This window comes from Pleurodeles waltl, chromosome 6, assembly GCF_031143425.1.
Source record: "Pleurodeles waltl isolate 20211129_DDA chromosome 6, aPleWal1.hap1.20221129, whole genome shotgun sequence".
Lineage (NCBI taxonomy): Eukaryota > Metazoa > Chordata > Amphibia > Caudata > Salamandridae > Pleurodeles > Pleurodeles waltl.
Genome location: NC_090445.1, coordinates 364,211,853 through 364,233,962, shown reverse-complemented (window position 1 = coordinate 364,233,962; position 22,110 = coordinate 364,211,853). Strand labels below are relative to the sequence as shown.

Here is a 22,110-nt window from a genome sequence, read left to right as displayed (position 1 = left end):
GGAGGCTACCACACTGCCACCGACCCATAATCCAGGGCACAACCTGAGAGCCGGTGACTGGGTTGTGGCCCGGAAACATGTGAGGAAAACGTGTTTGGAACCTCGTTGGAAAGGACCGTTTCAGGTAGTTCTGACAACTACCACAGCTGTGAAGTGCGCTGGAGTTCCGAATTGGATCCATGCCGGTCACACAAAGAAAGTGGCATGTCCACTGGACCATGAAGAAGCAGAGTTGTTGAGAGTACCAACAAGAGCAGAGCTAGTCTCAGAGCCGGAAAGAGAACAAAGGGAAACTGTGACCAGATCTTAGCCCGTTGAGGACGGTTCAGTCACTCCTGTGAGAGATGAAGGAGAAGACCTCCAGGAGGGTGACGGGGAGCCTATCTCAATTGATGCAGCAGGAGAGCCTAGTCAGAGGTGAGCTTTCCCAGAAGCAGACGGTCTTGAGAGACAAACAGAGCAATTGCCAGACCCCGAGGGGGAAGGAGTTGAGGTGGATCAAAGTCACTGTGCTCTGACTCCTCCTGAACCAGTTGCAGGTCCGTCAAGAGAACACACTATAGAGCAAGGAGATGTTTCAAATTTGATTCTGAAAAGAACATTGACTAAAGGTCCCCTAAGAGGAGATAACTGGCCGGAGGCACAAACAAAAAGAAAGGAAGTGTTTGTTGGCACAACAATCAAGGAAGAAATAGATACAACAAGGAGAGAAGATCTAAGTGAAGGAGAATTGAATGGTGATCGAAAGTTGAAAAGAAAGAGAATAGCAAGTCGAAGATATGCAGGTCCTGGATGGGTGCATGCAGTTACAAGTGAATTGCAGCAAGAATTTTTGTCTTTTTATTTTGATAGAGACATTCCGGGTCAGTATTTTGGCACTTGAAAGAAGCTGATGAACTGAACTGTTGAAACAATCTGAGAAAATGTTTGAGAAAGAGACTGTTGAAAGTAACAGGAAATTACTTTAATAACGTGATTTGACTTTTGAAATCTGATTTTGACAAGCTTCTTACCGATTTTGACAAGCGAATCTGGAAGTCGGACTCCGCCAGGGCTCCCCCACCCCCACCCCGAATCCCTCCCCTACACCCCCCACCACCCCTGCCACCCCCCAAAGGTGGCAGGGCCTCCCTCCCCACCGGACCCCCAACATCACATAACTCACACACACACGACACGCACGCAGGCACCACCAACACACACACGCACACACACCGACATACATGTCAACATCCACACACACAGTCAGACATGCACACCCACATACAAACATACACGCACACATCCATACAGACATACCTACAGACATACATGCACTCATTCCCAAAACATGCAACACCCGCAAGCATACACGCACTCACACACCCCCTCTACATACACAGACGCACACCCCCATGCACCCACACTACACACAACACCCTCCACCCCCGTCCCCTAACGGACGATCGACTTACCTGTTCCGTCGATCCTCCAGGAGGGGACGGGAGCCATGGGGGCTGCTCCGCCGACACCACACCGCCAACAGAACACCGCCACTCCGAATCACAGGACGTGATTCAGTGGGCGGTGTTCTGTTGGCTTGGCAGTGGAGGTGGAGCAATTCCACTTCCTCACCGCCCGCCAGTATGGCTGTTGGCGGCTCTCCGTCGGAAAAAGTACGGAGAGCAGCCAACAGTCATAATACGCCGAGCGGCAAACCGCCACTACTGGCGGTCTTCCACATGGCGGTCCCTCGGCGGTCTTGTAAAAAGACGGCCGAGGTTGTAATGACCACCATAATGTGCTACTGGTGAACATTGAGCAACTAATATGCGCAGTGGTGAAACACAAAGTCACTGGTCAAACACAATTAATAGCATCACAGACATGTTATTTGGGAATAGTTTTCCCAAAGATTTATCATATTAATAATTTAAAGAAATTTCCAAAAATGACTGAATTACATCACATGAGACTAAGGAGGGAGTCTCCTTCTGGTATAGTGGGAGATATATTTGGAGCAATGATTCCTTCAGTGGGAGTTTTTCTGAATTTGATTAAGATTCAAAAGTTGTCTACTGTTGTGGATAACATTCTGACAATTGTTTCAGGGCCATACTCCAGATAGTTACTGAATTAGCTGCTGAAAGAGCTATGACTCTTAAGAATCGTCTTGCTTTAGACATTCTCTTAGCGAAGGATGGGGGAGTTTGTAAAATGATTAATTCTAGGCATTGTTGCTCGTATATTCCTAAAAATAGTAAAGAAATTGGAGACTTAGGCCCTCATTACAGCCCTGGCGGTTGGTGATAAAGTGGTGGTAATACCGCCAACAGGCTGGCCGTAACTACCGCCAAATTATAACCATGGCGATGATATCTCCGAAAGACAGCCAATGTACCACACAGACTGCCAGGGTGGAAACAACAGCCACCACGGCCGGAGCCGCCTACAGCCAGGTGGAAGTCTTTGTTCCGCCCATCATATTAAAACCCTGGAAAGCGCCAACTATTCCGGGGCGGTACCAACGACATCAAAAGACTGGTGGAAACTGAGCTCAGAAGGGAAAGGAATCACCATTGGAGTCACAGGGAAAAACCAGGCCGCCATGGAGCCATTACTGCATGTCTTCCCTGTGATCTTCTATGTTCTGCTCCACCGCGAACACCAACTCTGGCGAAGATGACGACGGTGAGTACAGCTGCCTATCACACAAGGGAGGGTGGGAGGAAATCGAGAGTGACATACACACGCACACTACTTCCCCCCCTAAACCATACACACAACCAGCTGCATTACAAAAACAATTTTACCCCAGATGACTAATGCAAGGACAAAACGATTTCGAAAAAGTGAATGTAATGAGCTCAACACAGCATGAAAAATAAGTTAAGCAAGATAATAGATATATACATATTTACATAAAAAGGGACACAGCCCAGTCCACAATGTTCGTAGGCCACATGGCCACAGGCCAAAGTCCAAGGCCACACGTCACCTGCTTCAACACGGAGAGAACACTACAGGGGCATCAGTTAGCAAATAGGCAGGCACCTCAGGGGGACGGGGGCACCTCAGCCGGGAGATGGAACAAGACCACTGGTTCTGGAGGGGGCAACATGCCCTGTGCTTGGTCCTGTCGAGTGCAAGGTCACAGTCTCTCATGTGGGTGTCTTGCCCACTGGTTCTGGAGGGGGCATCATACCCTGTGCTCTTGATCCTGGGAGTGTTGGGCATGTAGGTGTCTTGCCCACTGGTTCTGGAGGGGGCATTGTGCCCTGTTCTTGATCCTGGGGAGTGTAAGATCACAATCTCTCAGGTGGGTGTCATACCCACTGGGTTTGCAGGGGGCAGGCCACACAGCAGCCCATGGAGGCAGGATTACATACCGTCCACTGGCAGTGACGGCTGTTCAGTAGTGGTGGTGCTGCTGGTGGGGGGAGGCTCCTGCCCATCCCCTGCAACCTCAGACAGCTGCTCAGTGGAGGTGGAGGTGGTGGTGCTGCTGGTGGGAAGAGGCTCCTGCCCATCCCCTGCAACCTCGGACGGCTGCTCATTCAGTAGAGGTGGTGGTGCTGCTGGTGAGGGGAGGCTCCTGCCCATCCCCTGCAACCTCGGACGGCTTCACAACCATAGTTGGTGGCAAGGGCTCCGTCACAGTTCCTGCCCCGGCCCCTTAGTCTTTCTGCCTGCTGGTGCAGGCTCCTTGCTCTTCCTGGCAGCTGAGGCAGGCTCCGTTCCCTTCTTACCTGCTGTTGCAGGCTCCTTTGTCATCCTGGCAGCTGGGGCAGGCTCCTTTTCCCTTCTTGCCTGCTGGGGCAGGCTCCTTGGTCTTTCTGGCAGCTGGGGCAGGCTCCTTCACCTTCAGGATATGTGGTCTGGATCCTTTTCCACCATGAGTGGGTGTGGTGGCGACTGGGCCCGTGAACTGGGTGGCTGAGGTGCTTGGCTGGGTTCTTCCAAACCTGCCCATATGTGCAAGACCGGGTTTGGGAGGGGTAGGGAAGAGGTCAATGGTGGATAGGAACAGTTTTTTAGGGACATTGGGGTGGGAAGAGGGCGAAGGAATGGGAGTGGAGGAAGAGGGAATGGTTGTTGGAGGTGCCTGTCTGCCGCTTTTGGATGCAGGTGCATGGCCTGTATGCTGATGCCAGGTGGATGGCTGTTGGGTGTCTGAGTGCTTGCGTTGTGTACCTTAGGAGTGGGGTACTGAGACAGTGGGAGAGGACACAGGGGACGTGTGCATGGCTATTGTGGAGGTGTCTGCCAGTGAGGTGTGTGTTCTGCTTGGTGTGGTGGTGATGCTGGTAGTGGATGATGATGTAGTGCATGCAGGTGTGAGTGTAGACGGAACTGGGATGGAGGTGGAGGAGGAGGAGGAGGGGGAGACAGTGGAAATAGTGGACGTTGGTGTATCTCCATCTGGATGGTGTTTGTGTGAGTGCCCGTAGGATAAAGTGTGGTGCTTGTGTTTGCCTGCACCACTCTTGGGTGTTGTCTTGTGTGGATGCCCATCTGGCTGTGTGCTTGTGATGGGTTGGGGTTGAGGAAAATGGGGCTGGGAAGAGGAAGTTGGAGGGGGTAGGCTAGTAACAGGGACAATGGCTGCCATCAGAGAGGGGGCCAGAGCCTGGATCCATCTCTCTTGGGCCGTCAATCCAGTGTGAATGCCCTCCAGGAATCCATTAGTCTGTTGCATCTGGGCTGCCAGCCCCTGGATGGCATTCACAATGGTTGACTGCCCTACAGAGATAGATCTCAGGAGGTCAATAGCCTCCTCACACAGGGCAGCAGGGCTCAGTGGGGCAGGGGCTGAGGTGCCTGGGGCGAAGGAGATGCCCACCCTCCTGGGTGAGTGGGCATGGGCAACTCAATGAGGGGCTGCTGAGAGGGCGGGGCTGGTACGGGGTGGCGGATGTACCTGTAGCTGGAGTAGTCACAGAAGTGTCTGCCACCACCAGGGAGCTTCCATCGGAGGAGGTATCAGTGCCAGAACTGTCCCCTCCAGTCACCACCATGGTGCTCCCCTCACCCTCCATCCCACTGATTCCCTCAGCGTTAGTGGACTCTGCCTCCTGGGTCCTGTGCGATGCAGCTCCCTCCGTCGCCGGTCCCTTTGCTCCTCCGCCAGTTGATGCTAATGCACATAAGGATAGGATGACAAAACAAAAACGGGGGGCGAGAGAGCAAAGGATACACTGGGTCAATGGTTGCACCAACACCACCGTTGGCGTACATAGCACCCTCACACACAGGGAACAGGCCCACTCAATATGCCATAGCACTAGCAGAGAAAAAGCTTGCCACCAAGGCATGGGGAGGGGCACACACCGCCAAATGCAGCACACCTGGGACCCACGCAGCCCTGACCAGTAGTGGATGCCTACGAGCTAGGTAGCAGGATTATCCCTTCTGAACCCTAGCCACCAGGGGACCTACGCTACAATGTCAGGCCTGGCCTAGGGGCACCCACTGAGACACATCCCCCACCCAGTTACGACCCTACCATGCGTAAGTTGTAATGATGGGCACTGTACTCATCCCCTTGTGGTTGCTGTGATGCCCTCAAGCGCCCATCCACCTCTGGATCGGCCACTGCCAGTATGCGGGCCATCAGGGAGGTCAGAGTTCGACGGTCACCCCTTCCTTGTTGGGAGGCCATCCCCAGCTGGGCCTCTGCCGAATTCCGTGCCCAGCGTCTCAGGTCCTCCTACCGTTTGCGACAGTGGGTGCTCTGCCTGCCATAGACCCCCAGGGTCTGCCCCACCTTGGCAACGGCATGTCATATACCCTTCTTTTGATGGGCGCTGACCTGCAGAGGCAATACACACAGGTAGATAGAATTAGACAAACAGCCCTGCCTGTTACACTTATGGCCCACCATACTACTTTACATCACCATTTACACGCACATGGCCCAGCACACAACCTATACACCCCCCAGAGGACACCCACCCACCCCACTTACACGAGGCCTTCACACACACTACTCCATAAATTCCTGCCACATGCATTGTGCCCACAGTGTACTTACCTGTTGGTCTGGAGGCCCATACAGCACGTAGATCACTATTGGCCACTGTAACACATAGGGCCCAATGAGGAGTTGCACAGCGGTTCCCAACCGCCTCCCGCAACGGCCACAACGTCAGCGGAATTACCTCACTTCCACCTGTCCCTCCACAAAGGACAGGAGGACGCCATTTCAGGGGGCGGGGGGGGACAGGCCCTTGAAAATTGCTGCATCACTGGTGAAATTAGGACATACTGGACAAATCACACTGACCCTTTACAAGTTAACAGCATGCAAAGTTCTGTTGTAGCTCCATTGTTCGGTTTGTGACCGGCTCCTCACTCGTTTTCCCCATAGATTCCTACCACTGCAGATGAATAGGAGATGGAGACATACCCCTGTGTACAGACCCCTGGTGGACTTGGCAACACTGGAGGACAGACACATAATACCTATAGACTTGACAGGGCCACAGTCACAGAGCTGTGTGCCCAATTGGAGCCTGACCTGATATCTGCTATCCGTCACCCCACTGAGATACCCCCTCTTGTGCAAGTTCTATCAGTGCTCCATTTCCTGGCAACTGGTTCTTCACAAGTGACAGTGGTCTTGGCAGCAGGAATGTCACAGCCAACGTTCTCAATAGTGCTGACAAGAGTGTTGTCTGCCCTGATTAAACACATGTGCAGCTACATTGTTTTTCCCCAGGTTGAAGATTTGGCCACAGTGAAGGCCGAGTTCTATGCAATTGGACATATCCCCAACATTATTGGGGTGACTGATGGAACACATATTGCATTTGTCCCCCCGTCAGAATGAACAAGTGTTTAGAAATCGGAAGAGTTTCCACTCTATGTATGTACAGAAGGTGTGCTTGGCGGACCAGTACATCTCCCACGCCAATACTAAGTATCCTGGGTCGGTGCATGATGCCTTTGTCCTGAGGAATAGCAGCATCCCAAATATGATGGCCCAATCACAGAGGCACAGGGTGTGGCTAATAGGTGAACCCTGGTTCCCACCCAGTATATGTTGGTGTATGGGTATGGTGTGGATCCCTGTGCTACTCACCAAAGAAGGTTGGCCAGATGGTGGTGGCATGCTGCATGTTGCATAACCTGGCCCTCAGATGCCTGTCCCGTTCCTGCAGGAGGATGAGGCTGGAGATGCCCGTGTGCCAGCAGTGGACCCTGTGGACAGTGAGGATGAGGAGGCAGAGGATAAGGGTGAGGACAACAGGACATCAGTGATCAGACAATACTTCCAATGACACACAGATAGGACAGTGTTACGTCACATTTTAATTACATTTGTTTGAATTTCTGTGGCACTGACATGCTGATATTTCCAACTTCTATGCCCACCTACTGTTCACTCTGGCAATTCATTTTGCAGAAGTTGGTGACCTAACATATACTTCTGGTGTTATCACTGCAGCCAGCTACAGGTCATTAATCTATGCTCATTTTCTGTACAGTAGAATTGCAATGTTTGTACCTGTTTCAATGAATACATAATTGAAAAACATGACATACTCCAAAACATTTTTCTTTTTCCAAGGGTGTTTATTGAAGTGCTAAGAAATTGAGGGGCACGTGCAAGGGGGTGGGGTGATGATGGAGGAAAGTCTAGGGTTTTGTTCCAGTCTGTTTGTAGCACAGGGGCATTGTCTAAGAGGACATAGGAAGGGGAGCAATGACAGTTCAAGGTGGACAGGGTGACTGAGTAGGACACAAGGGTGACAATCAGGAGAGTCTCATTTCCTGGCAGGGGGCTTGGCAAGTGTCTCTGGCTTCTGTCTGGATCGCAGGGAACGTTTGCAGGGTGGTTCTCCTTCTTCAGGGGATGGGGTGCTGGTAGCCTGTGAGTCCTGTGGCGGGGCCTCCTGGCCACTAGTGGCAGCGGAGACAGGAAGCTATTCAGATAGCTGGATAACGGCAGGGGCCCGCTGTTGTGTGACTGCCTCCCTCATGATGTTGGCCATGTCTGCCAGCACCCCTGCTATTGAAATCAGGGTGTTGTTGATGTCCTACAAGTCCTCCCTGATCCCCTGGTACTGTCCCTCCTGCAGCTGCCTGTTCTCCTGCACATTGTCCAGGATTTGGCCCATCGTGTCCTGGGAATGTTTTATAGGCTCCCAGGATCTCTGCAACTGCCTCCTGGAGAGTCTGTTTCCTGGGCCTGTCCTCCCCCTGGCACACAGCAGTTCTCCCAGTTTCCCTGGTAGCTTGTGCCTCTGTCCCCTGAACCGTGTGCTCACTGCCACTGACCCCAGGTCCCTGATTGTCTTGGGTATAAGGTGTGCCCTGGGGTCCCTGTAGAGGTGAACACACTGCTGATTGATGTGTCCTGGGGACTGAGGTGTGGGTGCAATGGGTAGGTGCTGTGGTGGTGTGTGACTGGGTAACCGGCTGTCCAGAGGTACCTGATGGGCCAGGTTGGTCATCCAGTCCTGAAGACGAGAGTTGCTGTCCTCACGGGGGGCCTCTTCAGTTGGGGGACTGGATATTGCTGGCTCCTACTCTCCGCTGACATTGGCTGTGATACCTATGGTGATGTAATTGATGTGTTATGGTTTCTGTGTCTGACATATTGTGCATCCGTGGCTTGCCCTGGTAGCTTTCACTTGTGTATGTTAGTGTATGGTGGGATTGTTAGTTCTCAGTGGTGTTCATGCTTTAGTGATGAGTGTCCATGCAGGGCTGTGAGGGATGTCCATGCATTGGTAGAGCATGCAGGGGTTGGCATTGGGATAAGTGAGTTGTGATGGTGGGGTGTGTGAGAAATGGTGGAGTGATGGGAGTGAGGGTGAGGGTAGGGGTATGTAATGGCATGCAGTTAGGAAGGTGATAGAAGTAGAGGGTTGACTTTCCAGAGTCCAGTCCTCCTCCTACTCCGGCCAGGCCCTCAGGATGCAGAATTGCCAAGACTTGCTCTTCCCATGCTGTTAGTTGTGGGGGAGGAGGTGGGGGTCCACCACCAGTCCTCTGTACAGCGAGCCGGTGTCTTGCTGCAGTGGAACGTACCTTCCACCTCTTCGTGATGTCATCCCTGGTTCTTGGGTGCTGTCCCACGGCGTTGACCCTGTCTACGATTCTCCACCATAGCTCCATCTTCCTAGCTATCGATATCTGCTGCACCTGTGCTCCAAACAGCTGTGGCTCTACCATGATGATTTCCTCCACCATGACCCTTAGCTCCTTCTCTGTGAAACGGGAGTGTCTTTGTGGTGCTATGGGTGTTATGTGAGGTGTGTAGGTGAGGATGTGTTGGGTAATGTGTTGGGGTGTGTGATGTGGGGTGCGCGAGTGGTGGATAGGTGTGTATAGTGTGTGGCTCTGGTTGTATCAGTGGTTTTGGTGCCAATCTGCTGCCAGTAATTGTTGTTTGTAAAGGGTTGTGGATAATGTGGGTTTGTGTTTTGTAGTGGTGTGGGTGTGGTGTGTGTATGGGTGTAAGGTGTGTGTTGTTTGAATTGGCCAATGTGGAGTTTTATTGTGTGTGGGTGTCCATTGTGAGGGCGGCGGTATGTACCGCCAATGGTCTATCTCCGTTGAATGTCCGCTGTAGTGATTCATGGGTCATAATGTGGTGGGCTTAGTTCTGTTGGCATAACGGTATGGGTTTTGATACCGCCAGTTTATCACTGACCTTTGGTGTGGCGGATTTGTGCCTGTGGCTGAATAGTGACGGATTGGTGTGTGTGTGTCATAATATGGTGAATGGATATCCGCTGCCACTGTAAGTTCGCGGCAGTCAGCGGGGCATTAAGTGGGATTTACCACCAGTGTCATAATGATGGCCTTAATTACTAATCTGACTAATGAAAGTGCTGATTTGAAAGAATTGAAAGAACCAGGTGTGTGGGAGAAGGTTGGCAAAGGTTTTGCTTCAGTGGTAAATTGGCCTGGCAACATTAGGAATGGGATTCTATTGAAAATCTTGCAGGGGATATTCATTATTGTGGTTTGCCTAATTGTGTAGAAAATATAATAACGTAGAAAAATAATACACGCAGTTGAAAATTTGCTCACGATGAGTGGCTGCCAATGGTCACAAAGGGTACTTATCAATACGAAATGCTGAGTATACTTTTGATTAGTGTAGTAATATGTCATATTAAGGGTTATGCATTATGGATTAGCTATATTAATTGTAGGCCTTAACTTAACGAAGGTCTTGGCCTAGTTGCCCGGCCTCATGTCAAACTGTATTTCTTAACGTTTAATAAATGGCGTTCCTATAGAGTTAAACTGTGATTTTCCATTATATTGTTTAAATGTGCTTGTAACTAAAAGTCTTTCTCCTGAGAAGCGATTGCTAGAAGATGCTGTTCTTGCTAAATGTAACATTGTGTGTGTAATGCGTGTGAGACTTTCTCGGCAGGAGAACAATTTAGATACTGACTGGAGTAGAAGCTGCACCAATATTGTTACCTGATGACATGGATGATGAGGACATTGCAGGAAAAACCAGTCAGCGACATGTGAACGAAGTAGTGGTAGAATTCATGGTGTTGAATTTTTAGTATTATTGGACAAAGTGGGACTATGCGATCCCTTGACCAATAGGGACTTGGGAAGTAGTTTTAGAGAATTTGACTTAACGGGACTGCACTGAGAAGAAACCAGCATTTTCCCATTGCCCATTTTCTTGCTGGTCATTATTTTTCTTGTGCGTCTTGACAAGAGACATGCTTAACTTTAATGCTTAAAGGCTTTGCGTTTCTGAACTTTGATGTTGAATTGTGATGCCTTCCTGATTGAACTGAGGCCATGATGACAAAGCCTATCTTAGCTTGTCGATCCAATTGAGGAAAGGTATTATTGTACCCATGTGTCTGTTATGCCTATTTGCTTCTTTCTAGGTACCAACCGCACTGTTTGATAGAGCCATAGTTAGATGTTTTCAAAATTTGTGTTTAGTAAATTGTTTTACATGAAGCCCAACATGCTGATACTAATCTGATGTTAGATAAGGATTCTCACTAATGAAGGTCTGCCAATAGAGAATAACGTTTGATGGATTTCTTTGCTGAATCTAAATGTATGATATATAGTTTGCGCAATTGTCCTTGTTATTAATTTGCCCTGTAACCTTAGAATGTGCAGTAGTTCAAGCTTTGATTTGATTGCTCTTCTTTCGCAGGGTCGGACAGCCAGTGTTGTCTCTGTATGTGCCATTTCAACATCCCCCGCTGCGCCGGCGGGCGGAAACCTAGTTTCCGCCCAGCGGGGATGCCGGCTCCAAATGGAGCCAGCGGTGTTGCAGCGGTGCGACGGGTGCAGTTGCACCCATCGCGCTTTTCACTGTCTGCTGTGCAGACAGTGAAAAGCTCCATGGGGCCGTGGCAGGGGGCCCCACGACTCCCCTTTCCGCCAGCCTTTTCATGGCGGTTCCTACTGTCATGAAAAGGCTGGCGGGAGGGGGACTCATAATCCTCTGGGCAGGTCTGCAAGCAGCGCTGCCCTGGCGGATTACAACCGCCGGGACCAATGTGCCGGTAAACCGGCAGTCCCGGCGGTGCGACTGCGGCGCTTCTGCTGCGGTCGTAATACCATGGATTGCACCTCCAGCCTGTTGGCGGTGCATCCGTCGTAACAGCCCTGGTGGTCTTTGACCGCCAGGGTTGTAATGAGGGCCTATGTTACGTGACCTTAGCATTGTTCATATAGGGGAATACATATTCTAACTTTTACTAAAAGGTGTGGTTATTCATGACTGAAAAGTCATGGTGCGTGACAATTACTGACTCCATTGATTATTATTAATGTTATTGATTACTATTAATTATTGATCTGTATGTACTGGAGGTATGGTGGGAACATCTTAATTGTGAGTCCAAAGGTTCATCGACCTGTTTGCGTCCCCTTGAAAGTTTACTTATTAAGGTCAGACGTGCTAACACTGGTAGTGGAAGACTCCTAAATTTGTTTTCCACTGCTGTGAGGCCTGCTCCTTTGAAGGGCTAACATTAGGGCTCCTATACTATTTCAGTGGTAGATTCTGATCAGAATGGATTATACAGGTTATTTTTAGTTTGGCCAGAATGGTAATAAAATGCCCTGCTGACTGGTGAAGTTGGATTTTATATTACTATTTTAGAAATGTTACTTTTAGAAAGTGAGCATTTCTCTGCACTTAAAATTCTTCTGTGCCTTACAGCCTGTCTCTTGGCTGGGCTGGTTGACAGCTCCCTTGTGCATTTCACCCAGGCAACCACAAACACAGGATGCTCAGTCACAGCTGCACACAACTGCATACTAAATGGGTCTTAATGATGGGCTGGAAGGGTGGAGGGCCTGACACTTACATTTCAAAGGACAGTGGCCTACCCTCACACAAAGGACTGCCAAACCACCTACTGGGACCCTGGCAGACAGGATTGTACTGAAAGGGGATGTTGTGCACCTCACACCCACTCTTTGAAGTCCTCCCCACTTCAGAGTCACTTTTGGGTATATAAATTGGGTCCCTGACCCTACCAACTCAGACACTTCTTAGGACAGACACTCTGCACCAGAACCTGCAACATGCCAAGAGAAGCTGCCTGGCAGCTTCAAGGGCTCACCTGGACTGCTTTGTTGTAAAGGACTGCTGCCTTGCTGTTGCCCTGCTTCCATGCTGGCCTCTGGCTCTGCTGAGAAGTGCTCTCCAAGGGCTTCGATTGAGCTTGCCTCCTTTGTCCTGAATTCTCAGGGCTGAAAAAAAGACTTCATCTCTGCAAAGAAACTCCTTGTCTGGCCAAAATCGACACGCTGCCTGCCGGAATTGATTCACAGCCTGTCCAGAGGTGAGAAAATCACCACATCGCAGAACCGGAACAACGCAGCCTGGCTCCCCGAGTGGAGATCGACGCAGCGCTAGTGTTGCGACCGGAACTTTGACGCACAGCCCACCGGATTGACGCATCGCGGAGCCGGAACGACACAGCCCGTCTTCCTCTAAGAGGAATCAACGCCGTTCCATCCGTGCAACAGAAACTCTGCCGCATCGGCCACCGGATCGACGCACCAGCTGTGACTTTGTCCCACACACCCAGGATTTCCACTCATCGTCCCTGGGAGTCAAAAGTCCCCGCATCACAAAGAGGTTTCAAGTCTGCATGCCGGAATTTGACGCAAAGCACTTGCCGCGTGGAAAAGAATCAACGCATCGTCTGTATGCACCTGGAAATCCGACGCAAACCTACCTTTTTCCACGCATCAACTCCTCTGCTGTCTGTTTGACGCAAACCAGGTACTTTGTGCGTGCAAGAGACAATTGTGGCTTTTAAGAACTAAAGACTTTCTTACAAAAAGTGATATTTCAATTTGTGCTGATCAAATCTTGATTGTTTTGACCTTAATTTAATCAGATAAATATCTTATATTTTTCTAAACCTGTGTGGTGTCTTTTTGTAGTGTTCTCACTGTGTTATTGCATGATTTATTGCACAAATACTTTACACATTGCCTTCTAAGTTAAGCCTGATTGCTCAGTGCCAAACTACCAGAGGGTGAGCACAGGATAATTTGGATTATGTGTGATTTACCCTGACTAGGATTGTGATCCCTATTTGGACAAGGGTGTATACCTCTGCCAACTAGAGACCCCATCAGCGGTGGGATAGGACTAGTGTTTGTGCAGTAGTATACAATAGCTATGTGTACACTGGCTACAGATGTCAAGGCACTCGTGAATATAAGTTCAATCATCCATGTGTTTTATGTCTTGGTGTCTTGTTCATGGCCATCAAGCATAAGTTGGACCAGGATAATTGGCAATGGTTCAATTTATTCTTGAAATGAAGTATCCATTAAAGCAACAACAGCCAACACGTGTTTCGTCCTGTGAGAAAGTCTTCATCAGGGCTGTAAGAACTGCAAGTTGTGACTATGATTACAATAAAAAAACTCATCACAATGGACATCCAATACCAACACCCATGTGACTTTTGTGAAAGATCCTAACTCTAAAAGTGACAATTCGTGAGCAATAAAAAAAATTAGACATGAAGCCACTAATAAATGAACTAGTTGAAAAACAACAAAGCCATGCCTAATGTTTATGTAGCAAATCGTTGACATAGAGGGTAATAATATATTACCAAAGGAAAATCATTATGAAAGTCATGACACCCGCGTGAATGCCCTAACTTTTCATGATTAAATGAGGAGTACTCATTATATAAAGACCAGCAGTGCATCCATGAGATCTAAAGAAAATGATAAGCACTATAATCTCCTAAGAGTGAAAAAGAAATATCACCATAAGAGGAAAGAAATCACACCTAAGATATAGAGTGTACACTACCTACCCACAGTTAAAGGTCAACTTGATGTTTTTCTCTTTTTCTGCAATTTTGTTTTTCTGCTTGACATTTTAACCAAATCATCAAACAACATATCTCTGGCTGGGTCTCAAGTAGGAGCTGGAGAGTTTGACCTAGCCAAGCTGGAGACACACACTGTCAGCCAGCTGAACGGGTCGGAGTACCTACCCGGGGTACCTCCAGGAAGCAGGAGTACCAAAAGGCGCTGAGTGCCTGGGCAGAAGCCCGTTTACAAGCTGATGTTGAGGTGGAGGAGCCAGAGGATGGCCCCAAGAGGATTTGCCACCATCAGTGTGGGATGTTACCCCTGGAATTGTGCCCCCTGCCAAACCAGGAAGCAGTGTCTCTAGCCATGGCATGACCGCAGAGGAAAGGAGGGCGGAGAGAGAAATTCAATTGCAAATGGCAAGGTTAAACATGGAGGCAGAGGAGAGGAAGGCTGAGAGATCCTTGGCTGAGAAGAAACGTCTCCTGGCTAATGAACTGAGTCTCAAAGAGCTGGACCTAAAATCTAGACAGTCTGAGTCCAGCAGTGATGGTGGCAGCATACATGCAGGACCTGCTGGGGACAAGGAGGTTTTTATACCCAGAAATGTGGTGCCAAGTTATGTGGTGGGAGATGACATTGATAAGTGGCTGGCTGCTTATGAAGTTGCATTAAGGACTCATGGGGTTGCTGAAGAGCAATGGGGAGCAGGCCTGTGGTATGTGCCAGTTGTTGGGAGGGACACACTTCTCACATTAGACCCAAAGGATCAGAACACATACTCACCCATGAAAACTACTTTACTTGCCAAGTTTGGGCTGACCCCTGAGAAGTACCGTCAGAGGTTCAGGGATAGCACCAAACTCTCAACACAGACGTGGGGAGACTTTTTTGATTTCTCCAGTAAGGCACTGAATGGATAGGTGCGCTGCAGTAAAGTAGATAACTATGTTTGGTTGTATATTTTGATCCTGAGAGAGCATGTGCTCAGTGTTTGCTTTACAGAGTTGCACCAGCACCTAGTTGACAGTAAGCTGACTGATCCTAGAAAGCTTGCTGATGAGGCAGACCTCTGGGTTAGCACCAGAGTATCCAAAAAGGTATCTGGGGGGACTCTCACAAAGGTGGTCAGGATTCCCACCAGAAGAAAGATGGGGAGAAAAACTTAAAAATAAGGAGCTCTCAAAAGGTCCCAAAAACAATTCCCAGGGGGTGGTGGTAACCGGTCCATACCTGATTCTGGCCAGGGTTCTTTGATAAAAAGAAAGGGAAGTTTGTACCCAAATGCTTAGAGTGCACCAAGTTTGGTCACTATAAGGGCGACTCCAATGCGGGAACAGCCTCCCACTGGAGGGCAGACACCTGGGTTGGCTAACAGATAGAGGTAACCCTAGTGTCCCTGGGAGATGAGGAAATGGTGCCAAAAGCCCACATGTCTGCCAGTACTTCCAAGTATAGGCAGTGGGTCACCATTAATGGACAAAGGGTGGAGGCGCTGCGTGACACAGAAGCCAGCATGACTACTGTCAGGGGTCAGCTGGTGTCAGCAGAGCAGGTCATCCCCAATATATTCCACCAGATCATAGTTGCTGACAATCGTGAGAGTCACCTACCGGTCGCTCTCATTGCCTTTGAGTGTGGGGGGTCTCTGGTACTCTAAAGGTAGCAGTGAGTCGTGCCATGCCTGTAGATTGTCTGCTAGGCAACGACCTTAAGCATACTACCTGGAAGGAGGTAGAGCTCAGGTCTCACCTGAAGATGTTAGGTTTGCCTAAATGGGTCTGCAAGACCACACGGTCCATGGCTGCCAGGGAAGGGAGTCAAGGGCATCTGGAGCCTGGAACAATGGTCCAGACAGCTGCAAAGAGGAAGGGCAAGGGGAGTGGGAAACCGGTCCCAGACGTTCCCACAGTGGTTGACGGGGTCCCAGAGGAGGAAGCCCATGAGCCAACTGGGGAGGACATTGCTGCCCTGGGTAACCTGCCTGAGCTTAATAGCTGGCAAGTTAGGGGTGGGCCAACCAGGGAGGAGTTCTGCAAAGCGCAGAAAGAGTTCCCCACTCTTGGGGGTTTGAGGTGACAGGCCACGGCTCAGGCAGCAGATGAAGCCTCTTGCGATCACCATATCGATTGGGAGAATGATCACCTTTATAGTGAGCCCAGAGTACCGGAAGCTGGGGCAGCATGTGTGCTTGTGTGCTAGTGGTCCCCCAGTGCTACCGGGCCATCCTACTGGGGTTGGCTCACGACATCCCTCTGGCGGGGCATTTGGGGCAAGAAAAAACCTTTGTTAGGCTTGTCACCCACTTTTATTGACCCCAAATGCAGGTGCCTTCAGATGCTTTCTCTAGGTCCTGCCTAACCTGCCAGGCTAGTGGGAAGAAAGTGAAAAGGCTAAAAGCCCCCCTGATCCCACTTCCCGTCATTGGCACCCCCTGTGAAAGGGTGGGCATCGACGTCATTGGTCTCTTGGACTCCAGAACTGCCATAGGCAACAGGTTTATCCTGGTTTTGGTGGATCATGCCACCCGCTATCCAGAGGGAATCCCTCTAAGGATAATGACTGCACCGGTAGTGACCAGAGCTCTGATGGGGATATTTACCCATGTGGGATTTCTCTCACAGTGTCCTTTCCTCGGGATCTGCACGTCGCTGAACAAAAGGCCACCTCCCGGCGTCACCAACTCAGAAAGCTATTATAGCACAGAGTTATGATGAAGCCAGTCGGGGGAAGGGAATTAGTGTAGGGAACAGCAGGGAGAGAGATCTGAAAAGAAAGGTTAGAACGAATATGCACTTACTCATTTATAGCAGTACAACTCATCAATAGACTCTTGACTAAATGCGTCTCCGTGATATCAGATGGAGACTCCTTTTGAAGTGAGGTCAAAATCCCTTCTTTGAATCATGGAACAAGAACAAACTACAACCTCAAAACCAAGAGATGGCAAGAGCTTTGGACTATGATCATACTATGAATATTAATCCTGTATCATAACATAAACCTTTGATCATGAAAATCTCAAAGAATTAAATGTGCTTTTTTTTTAACGTATTATGCTTTCCAAAAAACAATGAAAACTATAATTTACTTATCTCCAAAAATGCTTTCACATTCAAAACTATAAGGCTGGAAAGTTTTTACTCATTAAACTTGAAGCGCTTTGCTCCTTATTCCAGATAGCGCTTTCATTTGTTTCATCTGAAGCGCTACGCTCGTTATGCTAAGGGGCGCCTTACTCCTGTGGCCTGAATCACTTTGATTGTTGTGCCAAGGGCTTTTTATGCATTTGAATTGAAGCGCTTTCACTGCTGTGCCAAGGGCGCTTTCCTCATGTGGACTGAAGCGCTTTCACTGCTGTGCCAAGGGCGCTTTCCTCATGTGGACTGAAGCACTTTGATTGTTGTGCCAAGGGTGCTTTACTCATGTGGATTGAAGCGCTTTGATTGTTGTGCCAAGGGCGCTTTACTCATGTGGACTGAAGCGCTTTAATTACCGTACCAAGGCCGCTTTCCTCATGTGGACTGAAGCGCTTTAATTACTGTGCCACGGGTGCTTTACTCATGTGGACTGAAGCGCTTTGATTGCTGTGCCAAGGGTGCTTTACTCATGTGGACTGAAGCGCTTTAATTACCGTGCCAAGGCCACTTTACTCATGTGGACTGAAGCGCTTTAATTACCGCGCCAAGGCCGCTTTCCTCATGTGGACTGAAGCGTTTTAATTACCGTGCCAAGGCCGCTTTCCTCATGTGGACTGAAGCGCTTTAATTACCGTGCCAAGGACGCTTTCCTCATGTGGACTGAAGCGCCTTGCTTGTCGTACTAATGGGCGCTTTACCTTTTGGAAGTAACCACTCCCTTCAAGATATGGCTCATCAAGACTTTACCGCTACGAGTATGACCTACTCGTGTCTGAATTCACCATGGAAACAAGGGTACTCCGATTTGCCGTCCATCGGCCATGCAGGAAATCTGCTCTTCTTCAGAGGAACCCCCACGGGGTCTGACTGCATCGAAGTCTTCAAAATAGTGAGCAATGTGCTTGGGTGTGGCTGGGCTTTATAGGCCTGCCACACCCCAAGATGGCTGCTGCCTCTAAAAACATGGGAATTGTAGTCCCTTCATGGAATACCACTGATAAGTGCATCTTGTCTACCAATGTCCTGAACCTGCAGCTCAATGAGCTTTGCCACAGGGCAGACAACGCTGATGGCCACCTTTGGAACAAGAGGGGATGACAAGTGGTGCGCATAAAGCGATGCAGAGCCCTGCAGCAGAGTTTCGGGTAGAACCTGGACCGTGCATAGCCTTATTCCTGACAATTCCCAAAAGAGGTGGTGTGTGACAGAGGCACAAACTTCATGTCTGCGTACATGAAATCCATGTGGGATGTATGTGCGGTGACCTACCTGTTCACCACCCTTTACCATCCTCAATCCAATGGGCTTGTAGAAAGGTTCAACAAGACCCTAAATGGCATGATCACAGGCCTACCTGTGGCCATGAGGCGTAAGTGGGACGTCCTCTTGACATGCCTTTCTTTGCTTATAGAGAGGTGCCCCAGAAAGTTGTGGGGTTCAGCCCCTTTGAACTTCTCTATGGGTACTCTGTCAGGGGACCCCAAAGCATAGTAAAAGAGGGGTGAGAGAAAGCTCCCAGAAAACCGCCCCAGGATGTGGTCAGTTACATGCTGGCCCCCCGCAACCAGATGCAACGCTTCTGGAAACAGGCCTAGAGCAACCTCAAGGCCAGTCAAGAGGTGATGAAGCAATGGTATGACCAGAAGACCACCCTGGTAGAATTCTCACCTGGAGACAAAGTATGGGTAATGGAGCCAGTAGAGCCTAGAGTTCTCCAGGACCGCTGGACTGGCCCATTCGAGATCAAGTAGCAGAAGGGTGAGGCCACTTACTTAGTGGACCTCAAATCCCCTAAGAACCCCCTAAGGGTGCGCCATCAAAACAGACTGAAGCCTCATTTTGAGAGGTCTGAAATTCGGATGCTTCTGGTGACAGATGAGAGTATGGAAGAGGAGAGTGAGCCTCTCCCCGACCTCCCCTCTGCCAAAGAAGGTGATGGGTCAGTGGAGGGTGTCAATCTCTCTGACTCCCTAACCCTAGATCAGAGAGGAGACTGCTACGAGTTATTGGAGCAGTTCTCTTCCCTGTTTTCCCTCACCCCTGGACTCAAACACTTGTGTGTCCACGATATTGACACAGAGGACAGTCTGCCTGTAAAGAATAACATTTACAGAGTGTCAGACAAGGTCAGGCCCAGCATCAACAAGGAAGTTGCCAAGATGCTGGCTCCTGGGGCGATAGAGAAGTCCAGCAGTCCCTGGTCCAGCCCAGTGGTGTTGGTTCCCAAGGCTGCTGCTCCCGGTGCCATGCAAGAGCTTAGGTTCTGCGTGGACTACAGGGATCTCAACTCTGTCACAAAGACAGATGCTCACCCCATCCCCCGAGCTGATGAGCTCGTAGACAGGCTACGCGCTGCCAAGTTCCTTGGCACCTTTGACCTCACGTCAGGGTACTGGTAGATCACCTTGACTGAAGGGGCAAAAGAGAGATCCGCTTTTTCTACTCCTGAGGGCCATTACCAGTTCAGAGTAATGCTCTTTGGAATGAAAAATGTCCCCGCTACCTTCCAATGGTTGGTTAACGGGGTCCTAGCTGGCAAGGATGCCTTCTGCTCCTCCTACATAGATGACATCGCCGTCTATATTTCCAGCGGGGAGGAACACCTGCTCCACCTCAAGGAGGTGCTTCTGGTCCTGCAACATGCATACCTGACCATCAAGGCTAGTAAGTGCCAGATTGGGCAAGGTTCTGTGGTGTACTTGGGACACCTAGTAGGTGGTGACAAGGTGCAGCCCCTGCAGGCCAAGATTGAAACAATCAAGGCCTGGCAACCACCTAGAACCCAGAGAGAGGTGAAAGCCTTCTTAGGTCTCACCGTATACTACCGAAGGTTTGTTAAGGGTTATGGCACCATAGTGGCTCCCTTAACAGAACTCAGATCCATAAAGCAACCTAGGTTGGTGAATTTGGCAGAGGCTTGTCAGAAAGCCTTTGATTCCCTAAAGGAAGCCATGTGCGTGGCACCCGTGCTCAAGGCACCTGACTATTCCAGAGAATTCATTGTGCAGACAGACTCTTTAGAGCTTGTCACATAGGCAGTCCTAGCACAGCTGAATGAGGAGGGCCTAGATCAACCAGTAGTCTTTATTAGCAGAAGACTACTACCACAGGAACAGAGGTGGAGTTCTATTGAAAGAGATGTATTTGCTGTGGTCTGGGCTCTGAAGAAGGAGAGACCATACCTTTTTGGGACTTACTTTCGGGTTCAGACAAACCACAGGCCCATCAGATGGCTCATGCAGATGAGGAGGTAAACTCCTAAACTCTTGAGGTGGTCCATTTCCCTTCAGGGGATGGACCTTATGGTGGAGCATCACCCGGGTATTGACCAGTGACCTCACGGGTGAGTAGCGCGCTCTACAAATTTTTTGATTGATTGATTGATTGATTGATTGACCACGCCAGTGCTCTCTCCAGATACTTCCGCCTTAGCGATGAGAGCTCACAAGTGATTGGGTAGCTCTCCCCACTTTCAGCTGGGGGGGACACATGTTAGACCTGACAGCCCTAGGGTGGGCACCCCCAACTTTTTGCCTGCCTACCTCCACTTTTTTTACACTGTTTTTGCTGGTTTTAGGACTCTGCACACTTTACCACTGCTAACCAGTGTTAAAGTGCATATGTTTTCTCCCCTAAAAACATGGTGACATTGGCTCATATCCAATTGGCATATTTAATTTACTTATAAGTCCCTAGTAAAGTGTACTGCATGTACCCAGGGCCTGTAAGTTAAATGCTACTAGTGGGCCTGCAGCACTGATTGTGCCACCAACCTAAGTAGCCCCTTAACCATGTCCGAGGCCTGCGACTGCAAGGCCTGTGTGTGTGGTTTCACTGCCACCTCGACCTGGCATTTAAAAGTACTTGCCAAGCCCTAAACACCCCTTTTTCCACACATAAGTCACCCCTAAGGTAGGCCCTGGGTATCCCAGGGGGCAGGGTGCTAAGTAGGCAAATGGAAGGATATATACCTGTGTGTTTTATATGTCTTAGTAGTGGAAAACTCCTAAATTTGTTTTCCACTGCTGTGAGGCCTGCTGATTTTATAGCCTAACATTACCATACTGTTTGAGTGGTAGCTTCTGATCAGAAAGGAGTATACAGGTCATATTTAGTATCCCCAGACTGGTAATACAAAATCCTGCTGACAAGTGAAGTTGGATTTTATATTACTATTTTAGAAATGTCACTTTTAGAAAGTGAGTATTTCTCTGCAATTAAAATCCTTCCGTGTCTTACAGCCTGTCTCGAATCCACGCCTGGTCTGGGCTGGGCTGGTTGACAGCTCCCTTGTGCATTTTACCCAGACAACCACAAAAACAGGATGCTCAGTCACACCTGCACACATCTGCATACTAAATGGGTCTTCCTGGACTGAAAGGTGGAGAGCTGACACTTACATTTCAAAGGACAGTGGCCTGCCCTCACACAAAGGACTGGGGGACCTTGTGCACTGCAAAACCACTCTTTGAAGTCTCCCCCACTTCAAAAGCTCTTTTGGGTATATAAACTGGGTCCCTGACGCTACAAACTCAGACACTTCTTGGGCAAGATACTCTGCACCAGAACCTGCAACCTGTCAAGAGAAGCTGCCTGGCTACCCAAAGGACTCACCTGGACTGCTTTGCTGTAAAGGACTGCTGCCTTGCTGTTGCCCTGCTGCCTTGCTGGCCTCCGG

General features: G+C 49.5%; 2 protein-coding genes across 2 annotated transcripts in view; both read left to right on the top strand.

Annotated features, from left to right (window-relative positions):
• LOC138299741 (immunoglobulin superfamily member 1-like) overlaps positions 1-22,110 on the top strand; it is a 301,153-nt gene that overhangs the window by 17,869 nt on the left and 261,174 nt on the right. The gene's annotated exons all lie outside the window — the stretch shown is intronic.
• On the top strand, positions 19,916-20,467 carry LOC138301564 (uncharacterized). Its single transcript, XM_069242081.1, has one exon. It carries the CDS (start codon positions 19,916-19,918, stop codon positions 20,465-20,467), a length of 552 nt encoding a protein of 183 aa, XP_069098182.1.

Bases quoted from the DNA above. Each gene is read 5' to 3' on its own strand.
- LOC138301564 (XM_069242081.1), top strand. From the start codon at position 19,916: ATGAAAAATGTCCCCGCTACCTTCCAATGGTTGGTTAACGGGGTCCTA.